At 33.5% G+C, this 13,301-nt stretch overlaps 1 protein-coding gene across 2 annotated transcripts in view; it reads right to left on the bottom strand.

The window, feature by feature from the left end:
- Positions 1–5,470: 5,470 nt before the first annotated feature.
- Positions 5,471–13,301, bottom strand: part of ATP1A1_1 (Sodium/potassium-transporting ATPase subunit alpha-1) — a gene marked incomplete at its 5' end in the record, with an annotated part of 53,226 nt that continues 45,395 nt past the window's right edge. The window contains 2 exons of one of the 2 annotated variants that reach the window (XM_012940910.3): positions 5,471–11,211; positions 12,520–12,752. In XM_012940910.3, coding sequence (XP_012796364.2) covers positions 11,088–11,211; positions 12,520–12,752 — 357 coding nt within the window. In that variant the 3' untranslated portion in view covers positions 5,471–11,087. Of the gene's footprint in view, positions 12,753–13,301 lie in introns of both variants that reach the window. The other variant, XM_051217778.1, reaches the window with a different exon arrangement.

The raw sequence follows: 13,301 nt of genomic DNA, 5'->3' as shown, positions 1-13,301 counted from the left end.
AATTTTTCTCTGTAAAAAAAACAACAAACTTGTTCATAATTAAAATGAGTGAAATCAATAAATTCTTTAAGGGGGGAAATCATAAAACAAAACTGGAAGTTCGATAGTGACTAGCAGTGGAATCCAAGATGCACGTTTCGTCCTATTTGTGACTTTTCAGTTGCATGGTATGAATATATATGCCATTAAGAGACGTTAACACCATTAGATGCCGGTTCAATGGTCTAAAAGGTAAATAATCGTACGAGAGATCAAAGGTCCTGAGCTCGAATCCCGCATGCAGGATTGTGGATGAGCATTGCTGAGGAATTCCATATTAGAAAGAAAGATTACTTACTAGAATAATTACTTAACTTTGACTAGTATGGGGATAATTTTTGTGTAAATTTTGTTTTTATTAAATTCAATTACAAATTCATTAAATTGTTTTCTTTTTTATTTAATTAAAGTTTTAGAAATATTTTAATCATTAAATAATTCACAGGTCATTAGCTAAAGTGTTAACAGGAGGGAGAGAGGTGAGGGGTAGAGACAGCGACAAAGGAAGAGAGGGAGAACTAGAGCTAGTGAAAAGGAGAATTTAGTTAAGGAGTGAACAAATTATGATTATAATTAGAAACAAAAGTATGAATAATAAGATTAAAAAGTTTATAATTAGTTTAATAAACTGGAAAACAACAAAATAATTCTTATTATGAGGTGTTGTAGTATTGACATTTCTGACTTTAGTGTTGGTTTACAGTTGTTTACTCTCATCTTTCCTCTATCTCCTGGTGGTCGACTGGATCATGAAGACTTCAACGTCTGAAGGGACATCTAAGATGCAGTTGGACGATCTAGACTTCGCAGATGATCTGGTTCTTCTATCCCAAACGCAACAATACATGCAAGAGAAGACGAACAGTGTGGCAGCAGCCTCAGCAGCAGTAGGTCTCAATATACGCAAAGGGAAAAGCAGGATTCTCCGATACAACACAGAATGCACCAATCCAATCACACTTGACGGAGAAGATTTGGAAGATGTAAAAACCTTCACATATTTGGGTAGCATCATTGATGAACACGGTTGATCCGATACAGATGTGAAGGCGCGGATCGGCAAAGCAAGAGCAGCATATTTACAATTGAAGAATATCTAGGACTCAAAGCAACTGTCTGTCAACCAACACCAAGGTCAGGATTTTCAATACAAATGTCAAGACCGTTCTACTGTATGGGGTGGAAACTTGGAGAACTACGAAAGCCATCATCCAGAAAATACAGGTGTTTATTAACAGTTGTCTACGCAAAATACTTCGAATCCGTTAGCCGGACACTATTAGCAACAACCAACTGTGGGAGAGAACAAACCAGATTCCAGAGGAGGAAGAAATTAGGAAGAAGCGCTGGAAGTGGATAGGACACACATTGAGGAAAGCACCCAACTGCGTCACAAGACAAACCCTTACATGGAGTCTTCTAGGCCAAAGGAAAAGAGGAAGATCAAAGAATACATTATTCCGATAAATGGAGACAGACATAAGAATGAATAAGAAGTGAATAGAACTAGAAAGGAAGGCTCAAGACTTATTGGGTTGGAGAATGCTGATCGGTGATCCATGCTCCATTGGAGGTAACAGGCGTAAGTAAGCAAGCGTCAAGTTCTACGTGTAGATGTTTTAGTCGAGACTTGCAGAAAAGTCATTTTAAAAATTAGTTGTCAATATTGAATGAAATAAAACGAAATCGATCATAATAGGATTTCACTGCTAGCCATCATCTATCTTTGCTTTAAAAATGTTTGTGACGTAAGGCTATATCGAGGCAATCCGCATATGATGCACATATACCAATCAGATACTGACCAACTGCAGTCCTAAATAACGATGAGAAGATACAAGTAAACCAACACCAAGTGAATTCATTATTCTGAAGTTACTCCCAATTTATTAGTTACAGTCTCACACAACTACTGACACTTTTTGGCTTGATCTTATATAATTTTCAGTTTCCATTTTGTGGTATGATGTGGTTTGATTTGTTTGTATATAAACTGCATATGTCTGAAATACATAATTCATACAGTGAAAGTTGAGATTTGTATTCTGGATTGAAACAGACAAGACTATGAGAGAAGATTCATTAAAGACTGTGAGTTAACTCTAGACTATTCATATTGGTTAACGCACTATTGGTTTTGGCACAGTGCCAATATCATATAAGTCGATGTTGTAATTGGCTAATCTGTCACATGATATATCAACAAGGCATAAAAACATAAACACTTTGTTTATTTGGCATAATTATTTCACATTTTATTCAATCATCATCATCATCATTATCATCCTCATTATAACTTGATAGACAATTAAATCTCATTCTTATTATGTCATTAAATTGGCTAAAACACTTAAGCATCCATCTGAATTGTTTAAAAACTGTAGGCAACTTGTAGTTTGTATACATTCATGACAATGTACATCATGATTGAATCTAATCTAATTATTATTATTACCGTTATTATTATTATTACTATTATAACAAGACCAAATCAAGTGTGTATATATGTGTGTCTATCAAGATTGTTGAAATCATCATATTCAATGTTGAATGACTAAATTTTCGGTTGTATGTTCTAAAATGATCACTTTCTGGACAGAATTACTCCTATATTACCCAATATAATTATGTTTGTGTGTGTGTGTATTATCCGTTTAAAACTATATGAATATTGTTTTATTATGATATAAAATTTAAAGTATTTTAGTGATCCGTTGGCCAGACACTATCAGTAACAACCTAATGTGGGAGACAACAAACCAGATTCTAATGGAGGAAGAAATCAACAAGAAGAGCTGGAAGTGAATAGGACACACATTGAGGAAACCACCCAACCGAGTCACAAGGCAATCTCTCATCACGTGAAATCCTGAAGGCCAAAGGAAAAGAGGAAGAACAAAGGACACATTACGCCAAGAGATGGAGACAGATATGAGAAGAATGAACAAAAATTGGATAGAACTGGAAATGAAGTCCCAGGACAGAGTGTGTTGGAGAATGCTGGTCGGCAGCTTATGTTTCATGGGGAGTAACAGGTATAAGTAAGCAAGTAATTTTAGTTACCCGAGATCTAGCTTCATGGAGATTGGATAAATGATCGTTATTGAATGATTACTGTTGACATGTATACATTCAGACTACCTTCGTATTTAATCATCAACTTAAATTGCATTAGTGTGTAACGGAATTAAAATAAGTCAAATACAAGAATAGATTGTTGAATAAGTGTATTTCATGCACTGATTGATCCGAACACACAATCAGACGGTCGTAGAAAAAGAGGTGGAGAGGAGAGAGAGAAGCGAAACAAAATGATGTGCAGTGGAGAAGGCAAGTGAGCCAACTAGATTTAACAAATGGTGAATCGATATTTATAGTTAAAAACATAAATCACGGACATGTGATGAGTCAGCAAGGAAATGCACACACACACTGACATAGAAACGGTCACGGTGTTATATCCGGTGAAGATTAAACTACAGGTAACTTCCGAGGACTATTCATGGACTAATATTCTATAAACATTCTTATTGTATAACTACTCAACAATTACACTATGTATATTTATATTCCTTTTATGATAAGCTTTATTTTGACCTATAATTTATTATTGTACGATTTACGGTTCTTAAGTTATGTTCAGTTTATTAACTACTGCCTCCCACATTCACAGCCACTTTTTGGCTTATTTGTGTACAAGTATTATTTCCTATTTTATGGTACGTTGAGGTTTGTCTGATTGATATATAAACCAAGTATGTCTGAAATAAATGATCTGCTCTGATTCGGAAGCTGGTATTGTGTTCTGGACTCAAGTGGAAGGGCTCGTAGGACATAGGACCAATAAGGACGCTAAACTGCCCACACCGGTTGAACGTCATTGGTTGGCCTAGTGTGAAGATTCGTATAAGTCGTATTCGGATTGGTAGATAAATCGTGCGATAGAAAAACCAGACATCCAAGGTCATAACACACGGTTGATAAACCAGTAAGTGACAAGGTCAAAAGGTACCTTGAGAAGAATGGATAATTTGGTTTGTCCAAAGGCTAGAATAACTTGCGTGGGCTTGGCGTAGTAACAGGCCTTACAGTACTCCAGTCTTCTCTTCATTAAAATACACCATTTTTGTAACAAAGTGAAGTCACTGGGTTCGAGTCCCTGGATATCAAATCTGGGATGCAGGTACATTCAGCTGACGAGTCCCAAATAGGACGGAACGCGCGGCTATCCATTGCTTACAGGTTTTCCATGGTGATCTATTCTAAATCAACTCATGGATTCAACTATTAAAATTACTATAATATCCACAAAATTCACAAAAACTCGGAAAACAATCATTCACAAGAAATTTCATCAGAATATATTGACTTATTTAGGCCTTGTGAATTGAACAAATAACTCACTTCCATCTTAAATGAACGCTGATTTTGTTAAGGACGATAATGAAATATTTTCTATTAAAATATCTTAATCTGACAAGTCTAGACAAATAAAAGGCTGATAGGTCCTGGGTTCGAATCTCGCGAGGTGGGATCGCGGATGCGCACTGCTGAAGAGTCCCAAAGTTGGTCAAAACAGCCGTCCAGTGCTTCCAGGTTTTCTATGGTGTTCTAGCTTCAATTGACTCATAATCTCAACTATTAAAGTAAAAGCTTACAACTAAGCTAGAAATTCAAGAAAAAAATGGTTTAAGAAAATGATATGTGACTAGTGATCATGAAGAAATTCGAGTTCATTAACTCGGAAAATTGAAGGTTATTTATAGAAAACTCCATTCTTGTGATTTTTATGGTCCAGATCGAAAGTGCTTAATTCAATGAATTCAACTAAGACCCTATTCCATGTTTTATTAAAAATTCTATACAACTCACTTCTTATACTTTTATGGACGTATCATTGATATGTACTTACACACACTTTCAAAATATCAGAATGGGGATTTGTACTGATTGTAGTAATTTTAATAGTTGAATTCATCAATTGATTTAAGCTAGATCATCATGGAAAACCTGGAAGCAATGGATGGCCATTTCGTCTTAGTATGGGACTCGTCAGTACTGCTCATCACGATCCCAAAAGTGGGACTCTAACCCGGGACATTCGATCTCGCATACGAACGCCAAACTTCTAGACCAGTGAGTTGGTAATCAACGGTGTTTATATCCAACTACTGAGGAGTCCCATACCAGGAGGAAACGGCCGTTCTTTGCTTGCAGGTTTTCAATGACGGTCTAGCTTAAATCGACTTGTAAATTCAACTATTAAAATTTCAAAATGATCAGTTTTCTTTCTTATTTTTATGTATTTAAAGTTCCGCTCATTTTCAAGTAATAAGCAATGGTATATACTACTTATTACAATAGTTTTAATTAGAGAAAACGATTCTACAAACGTAATAAGAAAAAATAAAAGGAAACATTTAAAGGGTGAAACACATTGGCAAACACGTTATGTGGTAATAAAAAACAATTCAAAAAGGGGGGGAGGAGTAAAATAAAATAAAGAAACTTTTGTAAAGAAAAAAAAACGTGTAGGGAACAAAATAGCTTGAAGTTAAGCAGATTGCTATATAAGGAATGAGAATTGTGAGCAGAGTAGGGGAAATAAGGAATAGGATAGTATTCAATAAGAATGATATTGCTATGAGAAACAAGGGAATACTTTTTGGTCAGAGTGATCTCAGTATCTCAATTTATTGATTTCCTTAATCCACTTTTCTGACTGTTAATTATTTTAAATCTCTTTAAACTCTTGCGCATAGAAGACTTGTTTAAAATACGGATTGATTTCAGGTATATGAGTGTTGAATTCCATGCAGTGTTGGATATCGTGTCTTAGTATAGGATTCCTCAAGAGTGCACACCCATGACGTTATCAACGTTTGATCCCATGACAATTAGGGTTTTGCAGATAGCCTTATAAGAAACACTTGGGTGTTCAAGTCCATATGGAGTCGTTATTGAACATTACATAGCAGTTACATACTAGAACAAAACAGCTGTCCGATACTTCCAGGTTTCCAAAGCTTGCCTAAGATCACTCGGCGATTTAAACTAAAATATGCAATAATCTACAAGATCCCCCATACTAATCTCCAACTTTAGACTATTGATTTGACATCTCATTACTTTTGAAAAGTAACTAAAGCCTGTTCACAGCTTTGGGTATTTTCAGTAATTCTTTAAATAGTCATTTCTCTAGTGTAAACTATAATGAAATTGAAGAATTCCCATCAACCCCCTGTAATAATAATGCTAAACATTTGTGAATAAATTACAGGTACTAATAATGAAGGTCCAGATATGTGCTCCAGAGTAGAATAATGTTATCTAGTGAAATTCTTCAACAATGACTAATATGATCTGTTTGTGTTCATTGCCTAGTCACCGTTGAATTCAGCCTATTCAACAATGTTCAAGGTTGACAATTACTATGTGCAAAAAATTGTAGGAACATAATTGTAGTAAATGGTCATCATTATTATTTTTCTAAACTGAAACACTGAAAGATCAATTCTAGTATTTGTTTACTTAATCTAATCACTTTAAAATTAAAATTGCCTGCTACGACTAAATCTGGAAGAACATATTTCTAAAAACACGAGATTTCTTGAAGAAATCATAGTTTATCCTATCTGAATCGGAACAATGGGGTGAACCTAAACATAGTTGAGTTATCACCACTCCAATTAACCCATAGAGGAAAACCGATTTCAGGAATGATTATTCTATTTTGATTAATAACATTATGCCTACATCACGACAGGAAAACGTTTCTACCGGATCTCCAGATAAGTAAAGCGTGGATAACGTTACATTTCATTAGTGAATGACCAAGTTCAGTATGCTGATTCCAAATATAAAGTACTCATCACTGATACGAAATTCCAGAAATTGAAGATGGTTGTTTACTTTAATATGAAACTCTAAGGGTTAGCTCCTCAGCATGTCGTTTGTAATGTTCCTGTACATCTAAACTAAAAATATGAAGCATATCTTTCCTTCTGATCTTATAACGATCAATCGCTGAGAATATTTCAAATATAATTTTCACATATAATGACTTCTCTATACTCGGCGCTCAATTACTATCAAACTATTCGTTCTAATCTTGACGAATATTCGTAGAAATAGAACATAGTTAAGGAATAGTAGGAAATACATGTGTATTCGTTTGCTCTGTTGATTCTGGACGCTATTATAACTTCGAGTTCTTCGTGTATCGTCTTATCGACTTAATCTCAATGTGATCCAACAACGCACACTAATACAAGTACTTATCTAGTTGTACACTGTTGGAAAATAATTATCATTAGCGGCAGATCGAATATAGTATCACACAACTATCTCAAAGGTAAATCAGTAATCTGCAATGTTTTATTTATTTATTTAAGCATATAAACATTGGTACAAGAAGGCACTAGATATATATGCGTCACATTTCATTCGATTTGTGTAAGGACTAGAATACTGCAGCGTAGAACCTGTCACTTACTATATGCTTCGCTTCTAGTCCTCAGATCGCATCAGCATACCGAAATGTCGGAGTAGTATGATAATAGTATTAGGTTAAGGGAATATGATTCGAGAAGAGTGAATTCACAAAGCACAAAGTATAAGATGATTTTAAAATTTCAAGACCAAAGAGAACAGCAGGAATGAATCCAACTAAATCATTGTGAACGTTTATGAGATGTGTTGTCGCTCCAATTCTCCAACCATTGGGCAATATAATCGTGCAGATCTCAATCAGATAACCTGTCCATAGCAATACGGCTCAGTGTAACGATCAATGACAATATGGACTGATGTCATGACTTGTATTAATCGCTTTCTCTCAAGTTAATCGTACACTAAAATTATATGTCGACATTGTCACTTATTCTTAATTTATTTCAGTCAAAGTAGATCCAATATTATTCTCACCTAGGTATCCTGTATTAGCTTAGAGTTCTTCAACTCGAACTATCCATTATCTCAAAACTACCATTACCACTAATACACAATACAATACAATCAATATCAATGATTATAATAAAGGAAAGTCAATTATTGTATATTCAATTTATTGAGACTCCTACAAATAAACTCAATTGGATAAATCAAGAAGAAACAAATATCATGTGTAATGAGAAATGAGAACAGAGTTAATGAGTGAGTGAGTAAGAATGATAAATTGGTTCTTTTTTTTTTATAAAAAGAAAGAGAAAACAAAACTGATAGATGATTACGGGTGCAGTAAAGAAGACGATCAGTAATTGCTCGTCTCGTGTATATATATGTATATGTGTGTATGTTAGCCTCTGTTACGCGCACACACACACACATATACACATATATGTTACTATGATGGCTACCAATTGTGTAATATTAATATTAGTACTTCTGTATAAAAAAAAGATTACGTCATTTCAAATTAGATGAATCGAATATAGGGGGGAGGGGGAGAGAATAGATGGAACAAGGAACAAACTATCAGTAACAATAATACCAATATATATGAACAACAACAACAAAAACAACTGGAAATAGGCAAAGAAAAACAATCAATGAATCAATCAATCAATCAATCAGAGCAGTGTTCGAAACTATTGATCTAATTCTTTAAAAGAAAAAAAAAGGCGGGAACAGAATTTTATTTGTTTGAGTTACATAACAAATACACTATATATGTAATATTGAAGTTTATCACGGAAATGAAAAAGAAAGAAAAAAATTCCACAAATTTGTTCTTATCCATTTGTATATGTGAAAGTAAAGGAGAAAAGACAAAATATCTAAATCACATACACGCGCACACACACACATACACATACTATAAAGATCTAGTTTTATAGGGGGAATCTAAACATAAAAAGGATGGATCTATCTTGGTGTGATGATTCTTGTTTTAAAGCATAAGAACATAGAAAATAGATTAAATAAGATGGGATGAATCAAAATTAGACAAGTTTTTACCATGAACACTAACTATTTAGATTATTTGGATAATAAAAAAAAACGATATCAATATGGAATTAGAATATGTTGGTTGGTCAAGACCAAATTGAATAGTCTATATTGTGTAATCATTGAAAAAGAGAAGCAGAAATAGAGAGAGAGAGAGAGAGAGAGAGAGAGGAAAAGAGAAAAAAAAGAAACAATACAAAATAACAAAGGATGTTAGTAACAACAAGTTCATAGAATTATCTACTAATTAATGACTTCTATTTGTGTAATGTAGTAGAAGTAGTAGTATGACATTAATCAAATATATAATATGATCCTGTTTAATAGTATAAAAGATCACATATATATCACTATGTTAATTGTAATAATCATTAATATACTCTATTCATCATAAATGATAATAATTAGGTTTTGGATTGATTAGTATGAATGAACTGAATACACAATAAACATACATGTGTGTGTGTGTGCGTGTGAGTGAACAAGAGAAAGAGAGAGGGGACGTGTTCACAAACAATCAACATGGAATCTATTATCCATATTAAAACAAAAACACACCACAGTTTATGAGCATCAGATTACCACATATCTAAACATGCACACACACACACACACACACGAACAAGTAGGAGAAGAGAGTCACTCATGCCAACAACAAAAAAACCGGCGAACGAATTGAAAGAGACGAATGGAATAGAGTAAAAAGAAGAAAAAAGAAAAGAAAAATTAACCACAATCTTTCATAAATGTTCAATTAACAATGACAAATAATGACAATAATTAACAACAATTTACTTCCCTTTTTTTTTTAGTTTTTTTTCTCTTTTTTTTTCTCAATCTAATTCACACACTTTCCAAAAAAACACACACCATTTTCTACAGAATCATAATTATTATTCATAGAACAAACAAACAAACAAATCAATGTGAAATGTACAAAATCAACATGATCGATACAAGAAAAACAAACAACAATAGAGAAGGAGGGGTTTGGGAAATAATTTCCCATTGAACAAAATCGAGAGAGAAAAAAGGAGAGAGTGAAACAAAGTGAGTGACATAGAGAGGGCAAGTGACATGTGTGTGTGTGTGTGTGTGAGCGTATGGCGACGACTAGGCAAGAACAACTCTTCACTTCATTTTGTTTCAGATAGATTTCGATGGAAAAAAAAACTAACAAACAAACAAAATAACAATAATAAATGTATCTAAATATGATAATTGTCATTACTACTAAAATACTATATCATAATACACACCTATTACACTACTGATTATCACTAATTAATCTAGTAGTAAGTAGTGTTCATATAGCAGTAATGACAATATTGATGATGACGGTCAAAATACAACAATATTATAAAGAATTCCCCTCGAAAAAAAAACAACGAATAAATGAAATCACTGTAAGATAAGGCGCACTTCTCGCTAATACACATATTACTGATTATCTAACATATGTTGTGTTTAAATTCTACTTTGCGAAACTTAGAGTAACGACGAGCTCGATAATGATGATCAATGAAATGGTAATGATAAGGAGAAGAATACAAGGAAGAAGATGGTTTTCTCATTGACAAATTGATTGAACCATTTCAGAAAGAAGGTTAGAAACAAAGTAATATAATGAATGTTGTTTATTCAAATAAAGAGATGAGAATAATATGAAGTGAAAAAAAGGAAATAGAATATGGGCAAACATCCTCATCATCAAGTGATTCACTAGAAAACAGCACAGATAATTATACACAAGCAAGTGCATAAGCACAAACACACACACACACATGTACATGAGTGATGTAAAACACAAAACTCCGTAATGTTTCAGGTAATTTATATCAGGATTCGATAGTTTCAATACAGAAGATGCTAATATTTTCAAAAGGATATCATGCGAGTGCGTGTGTGTATGTGTGAAAACAGTGAGATAGAGAGAAGTAGAGAATCAATTAATTGAAACTACAAATGTGCAGTACACACAGAGAGACATGACAAGAATGCATATATATATATATATATATATATATATATATATATATATATATATTATATATTTACTCATATATAATAGAGGGGGAGGGGATTTACTATAACTACAACTAATAATATGTTTCTTTTTCAAGCCATGACCCAGGCGGTAACCGTCGAAGTAGGAATTTCCTCACTTCATCATAGACAAATATGAGAAAACTGAATGGTAGACCTGGAAGCCACCATGTAAATCTGGAAGAGAAAATTTCGTTTAAGAAGAAAAAATCACCAACATATACAAAGAGATGAACAATTGAACAAACACCAAATAATATACGTATAATATTCAGTCTTTCGAGTAGATACAAAGACTTACGTAATAAGATTATTATTTAAGGAAGTGACCACAGTAAAGACCCTCAAATATCGCGGGAAAAAAGAAACTGATCTTTAGGTTGGCATGTCTATTTGCTATGCTGTCAACGATAGAGATTAAAGAACCGTTGGTATATTTATCCATCATTACACTAATATAACTTGACATGGTGAACAATGAGTGGAAGACTTATCAGTGTTCATCACACTAATGAATGTAAATTACTGAAGTTGGACCAGTTCGACTGCTGTTTGTGACGTTGTTGTTGATGTTGTCCTAAATCCATCCTCATATTTGAATAAAGTTCGGCAAAATTATTGATAATAACAATGTAAATAATAAACGGAATAATTAACGCTTGGTTTGTATAGACAGCTGAATGTTAATGATCTTGGTGATGATAATATAAGTATGAGGAATTTGTGTAGATTGTAGAATTCTCAAAGTTTAAATCACGAACTGATTTTAGCTAGACCATCATTGTAAATGTGAAAGTACTGGAGGGCCATCCGGTCCGTTTATAAGATTTCTGTTCAATGTGGATTCAACATCCCTTGATCGAGAATCCAACTCACGAGCTTCGTTCTCGTGCATGAATGCCCAACGTCTAGATTACTAGGCCAGTATATAGCGGTATTAATGTCCAACTTCAGACAATCCTTGATTTTGTGTAACCTTATTCATCGCCTGCTGTTTCACACTAGACATGACTGGACTCCAATGATCAAGGCATGAGACTAAAGGTCTTCGGTTCGACCCCAGGATGCAGGGTTGTGAATGTACACTGAACAGAAATCTCATAGTAGGATGAAATAGCCGTTCAGCTCTTCCACGTTCCCAATGATGGTCTAGCTAAGATCAGTTCATCATTTAAATCTTAGAAACCATAAGATCGACAATAATGACTGACTGAACACTACTGATCATTTGAAGAACTGGAATTGTTTAGCTGTTGAATTAGTAAGATTTTATTTTTGTTAATATTCTCTAAATGTACATATTTCAAATATTTTATAACTCAGAACTCAGTTTATTGATGGAATACTTGATACTGACTTCGTAGTCGCTTTCTAAATTCCAAGACTACTACTACTACTACACCCTACATTACAACTCCAAATAGAAGAGAGAAAAAAGAAGCATATAAAGAATAGAAACTTTACTTTAGTCTTCATTTAACTTACCTCATTGGCATCATACGCAGACCTTTGTCTAAACCAGGACAATAAGATAAGAAAATAGCTAATGTTGTTTCAAAGAATAAACCAAATGTTAAATGATGATTCCACATTCCTTGTTGAAATATAGAATTACGACGTGTTTTACAAATCATTAAATCAGTCCATTGTACTATGACAATTGATGCAAAAAATGCTGTATGACATGTATATTCTAATCGTTTACGTTGATTATATGTCTATTAAAAAAGAATTAATAATGAAGAAAAATTTTATACAAATATAGGGATTTATGAAGATTGTAGTAATTTCATAGTTGATCTAAACTAGATCACTAATGAAAATGTGAAAGCACTAGACGCTCATTTCTTCTTAGTATGGGGTTGGATTCCATAGCGGTGTGCAGTGTACGATAAAATGACTATCCAGTGCTTCCAAGTATTCACTGGTGGTTTAGTTTAGATCAACTTTTAAATTCAATTATGAAAATATTACAAACTCCATAATAATTATGTGCTCATTAGTGACCAGATGATTCAAGATGAAACTTATAAAGTTCTAGTGAGAAGCCGTGACCAATAGAATCCAATCATCATCAGAAAATGAATGAAGGGTTGTGCAAGATCATGGATTCATTTTTATTAATTGATTAATCGAGTGAAAAAAGGTAATTTCGAATAAAATCACAGAATATTGAATAAGGGAGAGGGCATACAAAACGCTTCTTCACAAACAAAAGAACAATTCATAGAATTACTTCTCTTTATGTATTACAAACAAGTCTTATT

The sequence above is a fragment of the Schistosoma haematobium genome, chromosome 7 (assembly GCF_000699445.3).
Source record: "Schistosoma haematobium chromosome 7, whole genome shotgun sequence".
NCBI lineage: Eukaryota > Metazoa > Platyhelminthes > Trematoda > Strigeidida > Schistosomatidae > Schistosoma > Schistosoma haematobium.
This window is presented reverse-complemented; position numbering and strand designations above follow the sequence as displayed.